Source organism: Coptis chinensis, chromosome 7, assembly GCF_015680905.1.
Source record: "Coptis chinensis isolate HL-2020 chromosome 7, ASM1568090v1, whole genome shotgun sequence".
NCBI lineage: Eukaryota > Viridiplantae > Streptophyta > Magnoliopsida > Ranunculales > Ranunculaceae > Coptis > Coptis chinensis.
Genome location: NC_141462.1, coordinates 74,579,820 through 74,597,157, shown reverse-complemented (window position 1 = coordinate 74,597,157; position 17,338 = coordinate 74,579,820). Strand labels below are relative to the sequence as shown.

Sequence of the window (17,338 nt, the reverse complement as noted above, 5' to 3'; positions counted from 1 at the left end):
CTTTTCATGGTGAACCATTGCCCACTAGTGGTATTAAAAAGGGGATTCCTAGCACTTCTTCAAGTGCAACCCCTAGGATGGTTGATTTGGTTAATGATGCTCATATAGATCCCGAGTCATTAGATGATTGTATGGATTAACTTCGAAGTGGACGTGACACACAAAATGAAGAAGATATACATGGTAATTACTACAAAAAATTGAAGGAAGATGCAGTACAACCTTTATACCCTTTGTTTGAAAATGGATTAACGAAACTTTCCGTGACAGTTGAGTTGATAAGTATGAAAACTAGAAATAGATGGTCGGACAATAGTTTCACGGAGTTGCTCCAAATGTTAAAAGCTATTTTGCCAAAGGAGAGCACTATACCTATTGACACCTATAATGCGAAAACACTGATCAAATCTTTGGGAATGGACTATGAGGTGATCCACGCGTGTCGTAATGATTGCATTCTATACTGGAAAGAGCATGCAACTAGGGAGTTTTTTCCAGTGTGTAAGGCAAGCACATGGAAGTAAATTGTTCTTAGGAAGAAAGGGAACAAAATTCCATGGAAGGTGCTAAGGTACTTCCCATTAACACCAAGGCTGAAGAGATTATACATAATACCGTGGATTGCAGAGAAAATGAGGTGGCATGCAAATTCAGTTGGGGATGAGGATTACATGCGCCATCCTGCTGATTCTTCTGCTGAGGTATTGATAAGGGTGGAAACATTTCCCACAGTGTATGGAAAATTAAGCAAGAAAAGGAAAAGACCCGCACATGACGATGAAAATGGTTCATATGCATGGTCCAAGAAATCAAAATTATTTGACTTGTCGTATTGGGAGGTAAGTTTAAAATGTTTCGCATTACAAGTGTTATATATTATAATATATTAGGTATTTTAACATTTTCAATTTTGTGTAAATGTAGGAGTTATTTATTCCACACAATGTGGACGTGATGCATATAGAAAAAAAATGTTGCTGAACATCTCCTTGGGACAATCATGGGAACAAAAGAGAAGAATAAGGATGGTCTTGCAGCTCGCCTAGACCTTAAAGAAATGAAGATAAGGAAGAACTTGTGGCCTATCGAAGAGAATGGTAAGATTTTCTTGCCTAAAGCTCCATTAAACTTTATCGAAATCAAAAAAGCAGTTGGTATGTCAAACTCTAGTTGATCTGAAAGTTCCTAAAGGGTATAGTTCAAACTGGAAACATCATGTGAATATGGAGGAGCTTTAACTCAAGAGCATGAATTCACATGATTACCACATCCTCATGCAACAATTGCTCCCAGTTTTGCTAATGCATGCATACAAAAAGCATAAGCCTTTGCGTGCTGCTATCTTGCAATTGTCGCTATTCTTCAATGTCTTGTGCTCAAAAGTTATTCACCGTGAGACGCTCGAGATCATGAAAAAACGTGTTGTGGAAAATTTATGTGTGTTTGAAAAGTACTTCCCTCCTTCATTTTTTGTTCCCATGATACACCTTGTTGTGCACTTGGTGGAGGAGGCATTAATTAATGGACCTGTTCCATTTCGATGGATGTACCATTTTGAGCGGTATGTGATATATATATTTATCTCATTTTATGCCATTCATATATGAAATTATCATGTCTATGATTTATTTTATGTAACAGGATGATGAGAATATACAAAGGGAACGTGATGAATAAGACACATGTAGAAGGGTGTATCGCAGAACGGTACATTATGGAAGAATCAGTAAGATATTACATGGAGTACATGCCTAAAGCAAGAAAAGGAAGCCATAAAAGAGGAAAGTTCACTACTAATAAAAAGGGGACAAGGTACATTTTGTCCAATTTGCAATACGAACAAGTGCGCAAATGGCTTTTGCAACATTGTCCTCAAAATGCTAAATGGGAGGCGTAAGTAAAATCTGATTTTTTTTCTTCATTACTTTCAAATATTTGACATGTAAATTTATTCAAATCTAAAGTTGTTTAAATTACAGGAAGTTCAAGTTATACGTTGAACCCTATACATCTCATCTTTCTAGGGGTCGACGTCGAAAAAGAAATATAGCAACTGAAAAGCCATTGGAATATGTTCCTTAGTTAAGACAACAACTACAAAATCAGAAGATGACGACCTTGAAAAGGCTTGCTATGGGTCCGAGCTTTGAAGCCAAGTCGTTTGACAGATATGAGCACAATGGATACATGTTTTGTACTGCAGGGTCCGAAACGGCCAAGTCAACCCAAAATAGTGGGGTTTCAATGAATGCTTTTACTAATTTTAGAGCAAGTGTGAAGGATCAGAACCTCGTGGAGAAACAAACTACTTATTACGGCATCATTAGGCAAATACTTGAAGTGGATTACTCTGATTTCAAAGAAGTGGTGTTCTATTGCGATTGGGTCTTTGATTGGAGATAAAGTAAATGGATGTGTGGTTGATCCAGAAACAAATTTAGTATTTGTTAACCTTGGGAAGTTCCAAGGAAAATATAAGGAAAATGACGAGCCATTTATTTGTGCATCTGAAGCTTCTCAAGTTTTCTACTACAAGGATCCAACAAGGGACAATTGGTATGTTGTCTTGGATGCTCCAAAGAGGTTGAATCAAGGTGTGGACGCGTTTGAGGATCCTTTGGTTTTTGAGGCAAGAATGAGTGAAGAGGAAATGATATCAGAATTAGTAAATGACATTGTGGAAGAAGTAGATACCATAGATGGTTCTTGGGTTTAGATTGTTTTTTTTTTGTTGTGTTTTTTGTTATTATTATTTTTTATATATATTTTCTGTTTTAAGTTTATTTTGGAGGAATTGATTGTCAGAATTAGTAATAGTAAATGGATGTTTTGTTCTGAGCATGATATCAAGTTGAATTGCTATGTTTTGAGCATGATAGATATTAGGTATACATGTCGCATCCAACATTTGATCAAATGCTAATGTCGGAGGAGCAATCTAGTGAGCATGAGCATGAGCATGAGCCTGAGCCTGAGGGTGAGATTTTTAATATTTGGAAGTCTTATCACTCTAGTTTATTTTATTTCTTATGTATGTGTATAATTAACAATCTACTATATTGTTATGTAGCCCCACCTCTTGTGAGAATAGAAGTTCAATTCAATGTTGATGGGAAGGTGGTTGGACCAAATGCAGCGAAATATGCTTCACGACTAGGGAAACTTACAAGGCAACATTGTCCTCCACACTACTCTGAATGGACCCTTGTTCCTGTAGAAGCGATAAATCTTTTGTGGAATGGTATCTTGGTGAGTATGTCTTTCATTCGAAATTTTCATATATATATATATATGGCTTATTTCTGAATCTGTTTTGGTAGAGCTGGTTCGATGTCCCAGTAGAATATCAAAGCCAACAACTACACAAAGCAAATAACATGTGGAGAAATTGGAAGTCTAGTCTTCGGAAGCATTGTGACCAATATGATACAATCTTAGAGAGAAAGCGGAATCGTAAAAGTGGTGTGAAGAAAGAAGAGTGGGATCTATTTGTTGACATGGAGTCAACTGAGCTCGCATGCCTTCATCGTGAAAGGGGGAAAGAAAACAGAGAAATGATGAAGAATCCACACATGACGGGTAGGCGAGGATCAGCAAGGACTGTAGAAGAAATGGTAAGTTATAGTCAAATACTACTATGAATCCTTAAGGATGATCAATCAGGTATACTGAAAATGCTTTAGCCCATTCTTTTTCTTTTGTTATTTCTTGGTCATAAATAAGCAGATTGGTTGTTTTGCTTGTCTACCATCCTTTTGTCCTTCCTTTAGTTGGGTAAGATCCAAGTTTTAACAATTAAACATATAGGTCACAGTTGTGGATATTAGGACTTGTGCCTCTAGATGTTCTCCTTCATTCTCTAGTCGACAGATGCACTTAGATTCTGTGAGAGGTAAATATGACAAGAGGCTGGTCCTTATATGGGAGGTCCTTATATGGAAGATGCCCGATTAGTAAACTAAAAGCAAAGTAAAATATTCACTACTCGAAGTTTTGATTAAACTACTGGGTATTCTATGATCAGGTTGTATTAAGTGTTGTTGTGGAAAAATTTTTGTTTTATTTTATCTTATTGAATTTCTGTTGTGAGAAGGATGCATTTTGTATGAACTATAGAACTGTATGAGCTAAAGGGATGATATATTCTTATTCATAGGTTGCTAATGATCCTGCTAATCCCCCCTCCCGAACTGATATATTCGTGGTGACTCATACTAGAAAGAATGGAACATTTGTTTCAGAGGAAGTCAGACAAAAAATGGTATGAAATATATATTTACTATTCTTATAGTCAAGAGAAGTAAGTTTAACTTATTTTACTTTTGTTCTCGCTTTACAGATAAAAATCAATGAAATTGTTGCTCGTGACCCGAGTAGCAAACACAAGGATTTGGACCATGACCCTGTTGCAGAGGTGTGTTTCTTGTTTAATATATACTTTTCATAAATTAATTTTACAATTATTCTTCTAAAATTAATCCCAATGTGGGTAAAAATAAGTTTGTAGGTCTTTGGAAAGGATGGAAGGGGTCGAGTACTAGGCTTGGGTAGTGGTGTCTCCAAGACCACTCTTATGGCTGTAGCTCCTTATAAAAGGAAAGCCGAAGAAGCGGAGAGATCCAAGTTGGAATTCCAAAGCCAAATAGATGATTTGAAACATCAAGTGATTGATGGGAAAAAGACACAAATGGAGATACAGTCACAAGTGAATGCAATGCTCGCAATGCAAGGAATTAATGAGGGAGCACCAACGCGAATCTCTACAAACTCTCCATCTGATTAGGTATTTGGTTAAAATTAGTGTACCATTTTAACTTGTAAATTACAAATCGTAAAGATGTTATCACTACATAATCCCACATGAATAATTGGCTTACCGTTAATTATAGTTGGTTGCACATAGCTCAATTCATCTCTTCCTGCTGTTGTGTTCTCTATCACCTCAGCCCAAGTGCTTTTAGTGCTATTACTTTTAATTTTAGTGTTGTTGTGTTCCCTTGCACATAGCTCATTCCGGGTAGGGTAGGCGGGAGACCAAACCACCTTTCCACTGTGCGTCATTGGCCTGGATGAGCCTTCGGTCCCAGATTCCATCGCCGCGCCCATTTGGTTCAAGTGACCCCTCAAAGGGCTATTTTGTTTGAGTCATATCCGTGCGCAAAAAATCCTTGTTCCTCTTCTTTGAACCCTGGCTGATTCGATAGCTGAGAAAGATCGACCCCGATTGTAGTGGATCAGGCTCAAACCAGATGTTAGGTCTCGTCTAAGTCATTCCCTTTGGTGTTTCTTAGCCAGGCTACTCACTCGAGGGGAAAGCTACGACTGGCGTGACTTTATAAGTATAAGTTCCGTCAAGGAAGAGTCTGTTCTATTTTAGTAATTCTGAACCTACCTACCAGTATCAGTCGGGCAGGGTTCAAAGTTGGGGCATGAGTAGGACCTTCGAGAAGGACAGACAGGCTCTATCGGTCCGGCCATTTAAGCCTTATTCCCATTCTTTTCTCCAAAAATGGGGTTCATTGGTGCTGCCATCTCTGCTAACTAACCCCCTTCACTCTCTCCCGCATCTGGGAATCCGAGCTGTCTTGGTATTCTTCGCCAGGCAACCAACATGAATCAATCAATGATTTTAGATTATATAATGAATTTGGTTTCAGAGGACGGACCTTTGAGAACTAATCCTTCTCTTGGGCACCAGGTATAAAAAAAAAGTACTTTATTGTCGAATCTGAAAGAAGGATTTCCTACCAACAGGGGATAGATGAACTGAACTCAAGAGCAGTCCTTTCATTCAATGATTTATAGGTTTGAAGATGATGCTTGTCACATTCATGCGAAAGAACTTCACTCTGGCATGGGCTAGTCATATTCATTCTCGTTCTCAATCTGCTTATAAATCTGAAATCTGAGACTCTCTTTGATCTAGAAAGGAAAGACAAAAAGCGGTTTTTCCGAAAGCTTTGCAGCCGAACCATCAGCGTTCATTGCCTGCAGGTCATTTCACCAATGTGTTATAAGTCAAGCCTTGCTTGCCCTCCACTGCTGCCATCTCTAACGTTGCTGTAAAAGTAGAGTCTTGGTCATCCTCCACTGCCGGAAGTTCTTTAGCATGGTTTAGAACAAGGTCTAAAGCCTCATCCTTGATCTTACGGTCTTCTTGGTTTGTCCACCTCTCATCAGCTCCGATTTCTTTAAGCTCGAGTCTTCTCCTGAATCTCTCCAGCATGGTTTAGAACAAGGTCTAAAGCTAGTCCATACCTCTTTATTGTTATTGTTTCAACTAGGGCATATGGAGCAGCAACTTTATATTGCTCAGTGCTCGATCTTAGGGGAGATAATTACTTCTCTGTTGTTGTGGGAAGATACCGCTCAAATGCACGATATCACCTTGGTTTAGTGGGAGGAAGTTGTCACATTCGAAGTTACTAGCAAAGATCATCAAGGACTTGAAAAGCAATATATCTTTCTAAGTGGTGCTGTAAATCCAAAATCTTTGAACTTGCAAGTAGCTTTTTGCATGCTAGGGTCGTAAATAAACTTGTTAGGAACTGGTTGGTTTACCTGTGGACCCAAAACGAAATATAAAGTAAACTTGCAAAGTAATTGTTACCTAGGAACATAAATGATCAAGTTGACAAATAAGCCACAACTCTAAGGTTGTACTTGTGAATTGAGGTCAGTGATGCGATAAAGAAATATTAGGAACTCTTAAAACTTAATGCTATCAAAAACGAAAAGAGCTTCAGATGACAGTCTTTTTTAAATTATAAAATGTACTTCATCCTTTCTTCCTAGCTTGATGAAAGAATAATATTATTATGTTGTTTTAACATAGATAATAACAACCAACCACTAGTTCTAGCCGACTAATATTTTTAGTAATGCTTGCTTTTTCTATGTTATCCTTTACCAAAGTCTAAAGTACTTAAAAGATTTTGTAACGGTAGCTGTTTCTAGTTAATCCAATGGTTGGTTTGAAGTTTTGAACTTCTTAGATTGGACTTTGTCGTGATAGTAAGTCTAATCTGCGCTTCAAGACTTGGTATAAATTACATTTAGTCATTTACCGACAAAAACTTGACTAGGACTCATGCCTCGGTGCGCTATCAACTGAGTCAACCATACCAAACGATTGTTTTATTTTAAGTCTAACACGATATGTTGCCCATGTTGCCCATCAGTCAAAATTCTTATATAACACACAACTCTTTGTTGGTAGTTTGTATACCTGACCAACATCATCTGTTTACATCTTTGTTGGTACTTGGCAGTCTCTTATATCATTCAACTGCCAAAAGATAGGGTCGGTTGAAATGAGGACTGGATCTTACTGGGTACAGATGCCATCTTATTATACTCGAGCTAGCATTCAATAAGATTTATTTATGTTATCCGCTTAAGATTTTGAGATGAAAATCTAAGTTGTAGTATATTATATATATATATATATATATATATATATATAACATAAAGATACAAGTGCGAGAAGATAATAGAACAGCCAATAAGATAGTAGGACTAGGAAGAAAGAAACAAGAGAAAGGAATATAAATTGTGCGTCCAGAATACGAGGACACGATCCTAGCAAATTCCTTGGTATTGGACTAGTGCATCTTGTAAGATGGAACCGTGAGAGTACAATATGGTTTCTTTTCTTCTTTTTTAACTTTGAGTAATGCCAAATGAAATAATGAAGAGCTCCCCACATTATAGTCAAGACACCAGTGATTAAGAAGCATTACACATGTATACATGAAGATGCCACTTGCTGATGTCTGCTTGATGTTTTGTAATCATTAGATTTCTTCTTTTTTCTTTCAGTGTTTGGGATGTTGTAAATGACTTGGTTTCTTTTGCTTTAATTCCCTCTTGCATATATATAAAGCTGCCAAGTTTACTTATTCATTGTTGAGTCTGCAAGAAGTTATCAACTATAAATATATAATATTGCTATATATTTGTTATACAACTCTTGATTTTACACATGAATATGCTAGTTGACATGTTTGTCGTATTGAGATTTTCTTATTACTTCATATTTTGTTCATCGCAGACAACTGGTTATTCATTATCTAGGCGACCAATGGTATCACGTTCTGCACAAACGTGTGAGCTGCAAAGCATGGGGGGAAGAGTGGTTGCCATTGGAAGAATGCTTGGTGATCGAGAGGATGTACCTGAGAATGCATATCGGATTATAATGGACGAGATCCTAGAATTTAATGCTGAGTTGTTTGGTGCTAGAGGAAAGACCTTTAGTGACATTGACATGGGATCTTCTATTACATGGCCTAAAGCCTTTACTAATGTAATCTAAACTACTTTCTTAAGTTATATGAAAGACTTGGTTATGTACAAAGTTGTAGGATAGGATTTGTTCAAGTTGTTGGATGGGATTTTTTTGTTAAAGTTTCAAGTATCCAATGAAAATATTTTGCTTTGATTTAGGTTCTTGTTCTTGTTTTATATTTTGTTACTATTCTTCAGTTATAGCTTTATAGGAATATATTTTGTTTCTATCAGGTACAAAAAAAAATGCTAAATAAATAAATGACAGCAAGAAGCACCGAAACATTTCACCCATAAACAACGGCTTGACTCTGTTGTTCTATTCCAAATATAGGTTGGACGAATTTAAAGGGAAACATGTGTTGGCGACCGTCGTTATTTTACAAGTGTTAAAAGCCGTCGTTGTTTTTTAAACTTTACAAGTGCCCCGGGCCGTTGTATTTAAAAAACTACAGCGGTTTTTGTGACGGCCGTAACAACGGAATATAGCACATATTTTCTTCTTAAACAACAGCTATGGGCCGTTGTTTCTTGATTGTTTTTTTTTTGTAGTTACTCAAGAGCACAAAACAAACAATGAATCAAAGTACATATGAATCTCTATTAGTAGTTATCTCTTATAACTAACCTGGTCTCTTAAATTCATTTGAGTATTTTTCTTATGCATAATATCCCTAAATAAATAATTAACTCAAAACATCCAAATAATAATTAGAAGTACTATTTGGTCTTTTTTGTTTGTGTGAATTTCTCATAGCTATAGTGTTCTTAAATTAAAGTATTGTTTAGGGCAGTTTAAACAGCAGTAATTGGTCATTTCCTGGTGAATAAAAATACAAAATCCACACATCATTTGAATTGTAGGCCACCATAAATACAAATTTTAATTAGCCATTATGAAATCCCTTCCTCTTCTGAACCCAGTTTTGCATCGTTTCTTCTCAATCTTCTCCCTTCTCTCTCTCATTGCTCTTCAATTCTTGCTGGGGTTTTATGCCCATCTTCTCACCTTCAACAAATCATCGTCAACTTCAGATTCCTTAATCAGTTTCTCTAACACACACAAATCCAACTGCAACAACACCAACAACAACTTCAAATTCCTCAATCAGTTTCGACTATACTAATTTGATTATCTTTTTCTTTTTTCTATTCAGGTTTGATACTAACCCATTCATTATCTGGGGGTTGTTAAATTTTAATAATTGAGTAGTAGCATTCTGTTGTTAGTGTCTTTTTATTTGGATTTTAGAGTATATATAGAAAAAATGTTTGAGATTCATAAGTGTTGTTTGTGTATTGGGATTGATAATATACTACTTTCGTTCCGCCTGGGTTTTATACCATCTTCTCGCTGGGGTATTCCATTTCAATTTAACATTCATTGTTCGCTTTTCAAAGTATTTCTTATTTCTTTTGCAACTGCTCTGAGCTCCCCTTAGTTGGATGACTTGGATCACTTTGTGTGAAGATAAATCAATAATCCATGCTTCAGGTCAGTTGGTCTCGAAGTCACTTTTTTATTATTAAAGTTATATTTTGCATTGTTCAATATTTTGCATTGTTTGTTTGTATAGTGAGTACAAATATTGGGGAAAAAAAGGAGTGATCAAGAAATTAAGTCATCATAGAAAGAAGCTTTCATTGAAGAAGGTTAGAACATCTCTTTCCAATTTTGCTTATTGTTATTCATTATGATTTTTTATTGTTTGTGAGTTTGAATCCACTCAAGCTACAAGTACCAATTTTATTTCTTAGCCATCGTGTAGCATGTATGACTGTTAATATCCAAATCAGATTACCTGCTCAACATAAAAAGCATAAAATGAGCTAAACTTTGTGTTGTGTTCAGCCACCTGTAGAGGTAGCTGCTGTCGTATCAAGGTTACAATAACTGGTTTGTTAGTGAATAAAACATTGGATCCCACTGTTCTGCCTTGAATCTTACCTATTTAATTGTTGTATGCCAGTTATGGAGGCTCTTGCACCAATTGTTGCCAGCATCGTTACTTGTGCTTTGAGTTATTGCATGTACACATTTTTAAGCGAGCATTGGAAGTATATGAAAAGCCCCACAAAAAGAGATTGAAATGCTGAGAAATATAAGACGAGACTTGAATGACAAGATGACTGATATAACGGTGAGACTGCGCAAGGAAGAATAGGAACATAGAAAGAAACACACGAGGGAGGTACAAACTTGGTTGAAGAATGTCCGAAATGCTATATTTGATATAAATGATATTAAAGAGGAAGCCAGGGTAGGGAAAATATGCCTAAACGGTGTGTTGCCTAACTGCCACTAGAGATTGAATATGAGAAGACGAATTTCAGAGACAACCGTGGATGCTACCAAGCTTCTCGAAAAAGCTTCTCAGACGACTCTTTTGCTATTCAGATACAAGAGAAGGGAATCCCAATGCCGACACCAATAATTGTCAGGAAAACTACAGCTGAGAAGAACTTGGAGATGGTATGGGGGTGCTTAATGGATGATGAAGTCAGGAAAATTGGCGTTTTTGGGATAGGGGGGATTGGCAGAAAGACAATTTTGATGACGATCAATAATCGGCTCCTCGAAGAAAAAGTATATTTTGATAAAGTTATTTGGGTCACAGTTTCCAAAAATTCAAACATCCACAAGGTACAAGATGACGTTGCACAAGCAATTGGTCTAGATTTTTCAACAGAAAAATGCTCATTGAAAAGGTCTGCGTTGCTGCTTAGAGAGTTAGCAAGAAGAAAGAGAGTAATGCTCATCTTGGATGACATGTGGGATGCATTTTTTCTATACGAGATAGGAATTCTTGAGCCCACAAAAGCCAATAGATGCAAGCTCGCATTAACTATGAGGTCTATTGAAGTATGCCACAGGATGGGATGTCAAAGAAGAGTTGAAGTTGAACTTCTTTCTAAGGAGGAAGCATGGGAATTGTTTGAGGCTAAAATTGGCAATGTTCTCACACCAAAAGTAATAGAGATTGCGAGACTTATAATTGATGAATGTGATCGTCTGCCCCTTGCAATCATCACGACTAGTGGAGCTATGAGAGGGAAGGATGACATTCGAGAGTGGAGATTTGCCTTGAAAGAAATGAGGGACTCCAAGGACTAAAATATCGATATCGGTTAATATATCGGTGTATCCAAATATCGATATATATTGGATATATTTATTTTTTTTGTGACCAGTTTAAACTATTTAAAATATCAAAAATATAATATCGGAAATATATTGGAAATATCGGATTTATATTAAAAAATAGTCAAAAAGTCAAACAATATATATCATAAATATCAGATATATTGATTATCTCGGCAATATAAAGTTTTATATATGAAATTCCGATATATATCGGGAAAAAAAGAATTCTATATTCAGTAGATATATATCGGAAATATCGATGTTGGTATATCAAAATACCAATATATATTGGCGATATATCGGATATATCGGCGATATTTTGGTCCATGAGGGACTCTATTTGTTGGGTCATGGACATGGGAAAAGTTTCCAAATGTTTGAAATTCAATTTCAGTCAATTGGGGAATGAAATTATTAAAAAATGCTTCTTATGTTGTGCATTGTATCCGGAAGATTTTAAAATCCCATAGGGAGACTTGATTGATTATTGGATTAATGAGGCACTAATTAAGGAACAGAGCAGGCAAGATGAGGTTGACAGAGCATAATTTATTTTGGACAATTTATTTTGGACAAATTAAGAAATAATTGCATGTTAGAAAGTAGCACTCTAGGTCCCCGTTCTTATGTGAAAATGCACGATTTATTAAGGGATATGGCCCTCAAGATCACTGACACCAGAAAAAATTTGTTGGTTAGAGCAGGCACAAAATTGGAAGAAATAACTGATGTGGCTGAATGGGCTGAAAATCTTGAAAAAGCTTCACTGATGTGGAATGAAATAAAAGCTAAAAGCCATAAGCAGCAGACTACAAGCCATGCATAGCAGACATTAGGCTTCCACCAGAACTTGACAAAGACTTAAAGACTCCTTGGCATCACAGGTACTCTCTTTCTTTCTTGTAGTATATAATTAAATTCAATAAGCATATACACATCAAATAATATATTACTTTGAGTACCAAAGGAGATGATGTTTTAGATGAGGATGGGAATAAACTGCTCGAAATGACTTATATAACTAAGGAATTGAAACCGTAGATTGAGCAAGCTTTCAAATTAAAAAATATGGCTATATATTTGAAAGGCATGAAATATAGTTGTGGGAAGCATCTATGCTATAGGATTTGAATGTATAATTAATTTGATTAGCTCTTAACCTTGTTCTTAGTGAATTGTAATTAGTCTTAATTATTCGGAAGTGTTTGTGTTGTGAATTCCACTTTCCCAGATATGCGAATCGTGGGATGAATTTGTTAGTAAGAAAAATATGGTGAGCATTGTAATACCAATAGACTTTATGTTAAATTTGGGTCAGAAGTGGAACAGTTAAGAATCAACTGAACATGAAATCTCTTTAAATTTCACAGAGATCGGAAACACACTTCCGCTCTACTATTCATTTCCAAATTATGAATTTTCTTTTTGTTTTTACAGAATGAGTATGCGAGGAGGAGAAAAATATTGTTTCAGTATGTGATAAGCACCCAAAACTGTATTATAAAACCGCGTAAAGACATAATATTTCGGATAATTATGTGCTTAATAATTATGAAATAATCGTTTTTTCGTGTTTTTGCAGGTTTGTGCAACCAACGTAAAAATGAGGATAAAGTCATTATTTAAGCACGAGAATAATGTGTTTACGTAAAGCTTTCTGATTTAGCTCATGCAAAGCACAACAAAACCTATCTAAAGCCTAGGGACTTCAACAGGACGATTCCAAGTAAGAAAGGGATTACGTGCACAGAAGCATTAAACTTCCGAAGCTCATATCTCTTGAACCGGGACTCCGATTTCGGCGAGTGAGCTGCTCAGACGATCAGTGCGAGTAACTCTACGCAAAGGCGGAAAGTTGTAAAAATGTCAAAAGCCCGGCCCGTCACTAGACGCAGCACGTGGACCCACTCTACAGGCCCATAAGATTGGATGAGTCATCAATCATGGAAGTCAAGCCAAATGTGCAAATTATTAACACAAATGTACACCTTGCATGACATTAATTAAGTTGAATAGACTTTAGGTGCTAATAGTGTTAATTTGTGCAAGGTGTTAATTTATTTTGATTTGGAGATACAATAGAATTTAATGTGAGTAATGGTGGGAGTTGATTCACGTGGGAGAATGAGAGAAAGCTCTTGAAATGGGCTGTTTTTTTAACCACTCTCATTCATTCTCATATTTTACATACATGCATGTTTCATTTTTCTTTGTTTAAGTGAAGTTTTTGTAATATCTTTAATGGTGGAAAAACTTGTATTCTAAATAAAAATCAGCCTTTATCTTAGGTAAAATCAGCACTTGTTATTGTTCTTCTTCTTATTTTTTTTAATTTATCATAGCATACTTAACATATCATATGAATCCAAAGATCATGAGCTAAAACCCGCCAAAGGAGAGGGTTAATGATGCTCATGTGAGGATCAGGTTACGAATTTAGGATTCTAATATCACTAATTAGAGGCCTAGGTTTGGTTTTTATCCTACCCCAAAATGGTAGAGATTGACCGAGTTTGGAGTCTAGAACTTCGGAAAAGGTCTTGTGCGCGAACCATTTACACTAGGTACACTTGCGCGTGCAAGTCCTGGGGAAAACAGGTTGCAAAACTTGCTCGACTGGTGTAAAACGAAACTAGGAGTTGAAGGGATATTTCAGAAATAAAATATCTTGACAACTCCTCATGCTAGTAAGATAGACTCAGAGATGAGTACATCTTACTAGAGGTCGATACTTGAATCAGTTCCGGGTTTGTCTTTGAACCCGCAGCTGATTAGAGATGTAGTGATCTTGTCTCCGAAAATCTTATTTTGCTAATATTTGCATGAGTAGGTTAATCCTCTCCTTATCTTTCTCTCTCTATTTATTTAAGAAACAACTTGCAAATTTTAGATAACTTGTGTAGTAGGTAATCATTAGGAAAAAGAAATCTTCAACAAAACAAAAATCCTTCTCACTTATAGTTCTTTACGGTGCTAGGATTTCAGTTGTGACATCATTCTTATCTTAAGGTTGGAACAAAACCGTTTCTCTAAACGTACAAATGAAATCACGTGAGTAAGGAAACCTTGAAAATTAGTACGTAAAAGGTTGTGAACTTGCATATTCATAAGACCACAAAAGTGCTAACATCAAATGGCGCCGCTGCCATCCTAAAGACGCAAGAGTCATATGTTACAAGCTAGAATTATCTCCAAGGGAACCCCCCCCCCCCCCCACTCCTACCCTTCCATACATTTCATTTTTTTTTTTTGAGTGCGTTTTCATTTTTATTTTCTTCATGATTCGCTACAGATCCCGTTTGTTATTTTCTCTCGCATACCATGGAACAACATCTACAAAGCTAACTAAGCTCACTGCTAAAAATTCAGGACAGAATTTGCTACTTTAATCGTGTGCGCGGGTCAATTAGTAGTGTTTGCGAGTCATACCATTCACGTGTTCAATTATATTAGTCGCGTGCGCTAGCCATTTGGATATGTTGAAGTCTGGAATTCAGTGCAAGAACAACCTGTTTTGTGGCACTCCAGTAAGGGTCTGAGTCCAAGCTCTCTGTTTTGAAATAGTCCAGTAACTTGAGGAGTTCAATACGTTCACAGGGTTGAAACGACAGTTCATTTCTTTGGCGGACTTGTGGGAAGCTTATAGGTTCAATTTTTTTTAATATAATGTTGCATGATTCACATGTGTTTATCTATTATGTCGTAGGTAATGGACTATTATTTGCGTCTTAGGTTAGAAATATGTATGAATTATGTGTGTATGCCTATTAATATATATATACGTTTGAGTGATTATGAATTCCATATTAATGTATGTATATATATATATATATATATATATATATATACGTATAAGAGTACATTGTTGCATGTGCTTACTATCTAGCTACATATGGGTAAACTATCTTGTTTAATAAGTTGATTTTGTCATGAACATTCCAACGATGGTTAAAATTTGAGTTGGGTAAGTTGTTTCTAAACCCTTCAGGGTGAAGCTGCTCTCTATATGACATTCGCAATCTCACTGAGTATTGACGAAATCAAATTATTATCCAAAATACGAGTAGTATATTAGTCTATATATAATACGTTGCATGTTTAGTTTTTACGTATATATTACGTCTTTGTCTAATATATATATGCATATATCTTAACCGCTACCATATCTAGATAATGCATTTAGTAGTTTCAATTTGTAGATATATTATACATAATATATATTTGTCATGAACATTCCAACGAGGGTTAAAATTTGTTTAAGTTTTTCTAAACCCTTCGTATATATGACATCTTTGTCTTATTATCCAAAATACTAGTAGTATATTAGTCTATATATAATACGTTGCATGTTTAGTTTTTACGTATATATTACGTCTTTGTCTATCAGTATATATATGCGTACGTAGAATATCTTCGCCTGCTACCATATCTAGATTCGTATGAGTAGTTTCAATTTGCCTGTTAGCGTCGATATACGTATACATAATATATATTTGCCTATTAGCCTCCATACATGTATTACTAATGTGTATTTGCCAATTCGTATAGAAATATTTATAGATGATACATCTTTGCCTATTAGTATTTATATACGTCTGAGTAGAATATCGTCACATGCTACAGTCTCTAACTACATCTAATTATATTATCATTGCATGATTAGATTTTATATGCCTATTTAGTAATTTTAATTAACTTAAAAAAATAAAAAAATATAAAATATATATACAATAAATAATAAATAAATAATAATAATATTAAATATTTTGTACCTTTATCCTATGCATAAATTTTAAATAACTAAAAAAAAAAAAAAAAAAAAAAACAAAACAAAACAAAAAATCATCTTAAACATATCCCAACGCCCGATAAAACTCCACCAGTTGAGAAGCCCCTTTTGGACTTCTATACTGCCTTATATGAAAGACCTTCTTCTTACATCAAACTCGAGGATATTGCCGGTGATTTTCGAATCCCGCCCAACATTTTTGGATTGTTACTTGTTTATCATAGTTTAGACCATGAGAAACTGTACAATCACCTTCGTAGGATTCAGCAAGTGGCTACCGCATTTCAACATCCATCCATCTCTAATGAACAAGTCTTGCTAAGGTTGTTTCCTTTCACTTTAGCAAATAAAGCTTCAATTTGGCTAGCAGGACAACAACCACAATCCCTAGACACATGGAACAAACTTGTGCAGTCTTTCATGATAAAATTTTACACTCAGAAGAAAACTACAGAAAGGCTTCAAAAGATCCAATTCTTTCGCCAACATCCTCATGAATCCTTTACGTAAGCATGGAGTCGATTTACTGATCTTCTTTTAGAATGTCCTCATCATCAGCTCAACACTGCTGCCCTTGTTCGTTCATTCTTTAATGGACTTTCCAATCATAAAAAGAAACACTTGATATAATGAACGACGGTTGCTTCATGGACAAAGGAGCTATTGAGGCGTACAATTTTGTTGAAAAACAAGCAATGAGAGGTACACATTGGGGTAACACTGATTCGTCTAAATCATCTAAGGACACTGTTACAAAAACTACATCTATCTTTGAGGTACAACCCGATCCCAAATTAAAAATTTTAATAGAATCCCTGATTAAAAAAGTAGATGCCCTCGCAGTTCAAGTGAACGATCAACTCCCAAAATAGGTCATGAACGTTAACACCTCCCCATGTATTCTTTGTCTAAGTCCTGACCATCCTGATACTTATTGTCCCTTGTTATATGCCTCCTCTTCCCAATCATCAGAAGAAGCTTGTGCATTCAACATTCCTAATGCACCTTGGAGACAGAATCCAAATTTCACTTGACGCCCAAATACCCAACAGATGCCTTCTCCAGGTTTCGCCAATCCACCTGTTCGACCATCCCCCAACTATATTCCATATCGT

The 17,338-nt window shown here is 35.9% G+C and overlaps 1 protein-coding gene and 1 long non-coding RNA gene across 2 annotated transcripts; both read left to right on the top strand.

Moving 5' to 3' along the window:
- The first annotated feature begins 2,892 nt into the window (after positions 1-2,892).
- LOC147488846 (uncharacterized) lies at positions 2,893-4,783 on the top strand. The gene is made up of 6 exons (XM_086574505.1): positions 2,893-2,977; positions 3,071-3,249; positions 3,321-3,614; positions 4,157-4,261; positions 4,340-4,414; positions 4,508-4,783. Exons 1-6 carry the CDS (start codon positions 2,893-2,895, stop codon positions 4,781-4,783), a joined length of 1,014 nt encoding a protein of 337 aa, XP_086430631.1.
- A 4,209-nt stretch (positions 4,784-8,992) lies between these two features.
- LOC147488845 (uncharacterized) lies at positions 8,993-11,480 on the top strand. Its single transcript, XR_015203048.1, has 3 exons — positions 8,993-9,784; positions 9,867-9,942; positions 10,260-11,480. It is a non-coding gene; the product is annotated as an uncharacterized LOC147488845 (long non-coding RNA).
- The last annotated feature ends 5,858 nt before the right edge of the window (positions 11,481-17,338 follow it).

Bases quoted from the DNA above. Each gene is read 5' to 3' on its own strand.
- LOC147488846 (XM_086574505.1), top strand. From the start codon at position 2,893: ATGTCGCATCCAACATTTGATCAAATGCTAATGTCGGAGGAGCAATCT. The intron at 4,262-4,339 runs GTATGAAATATA...CTCGCTTTACAG, and splicing joins AGGAAGTCAGACAAAAAATG to ATAAAAATCAATGAAATTGT. The intron at 4,415-4,507 runs GTGTGTTTCTTG...ATAAGTTTGTAG, and splicing joins ACCATGACCCTGTTGCAGAG to GTCTTTGGAAAGGATGGAAG.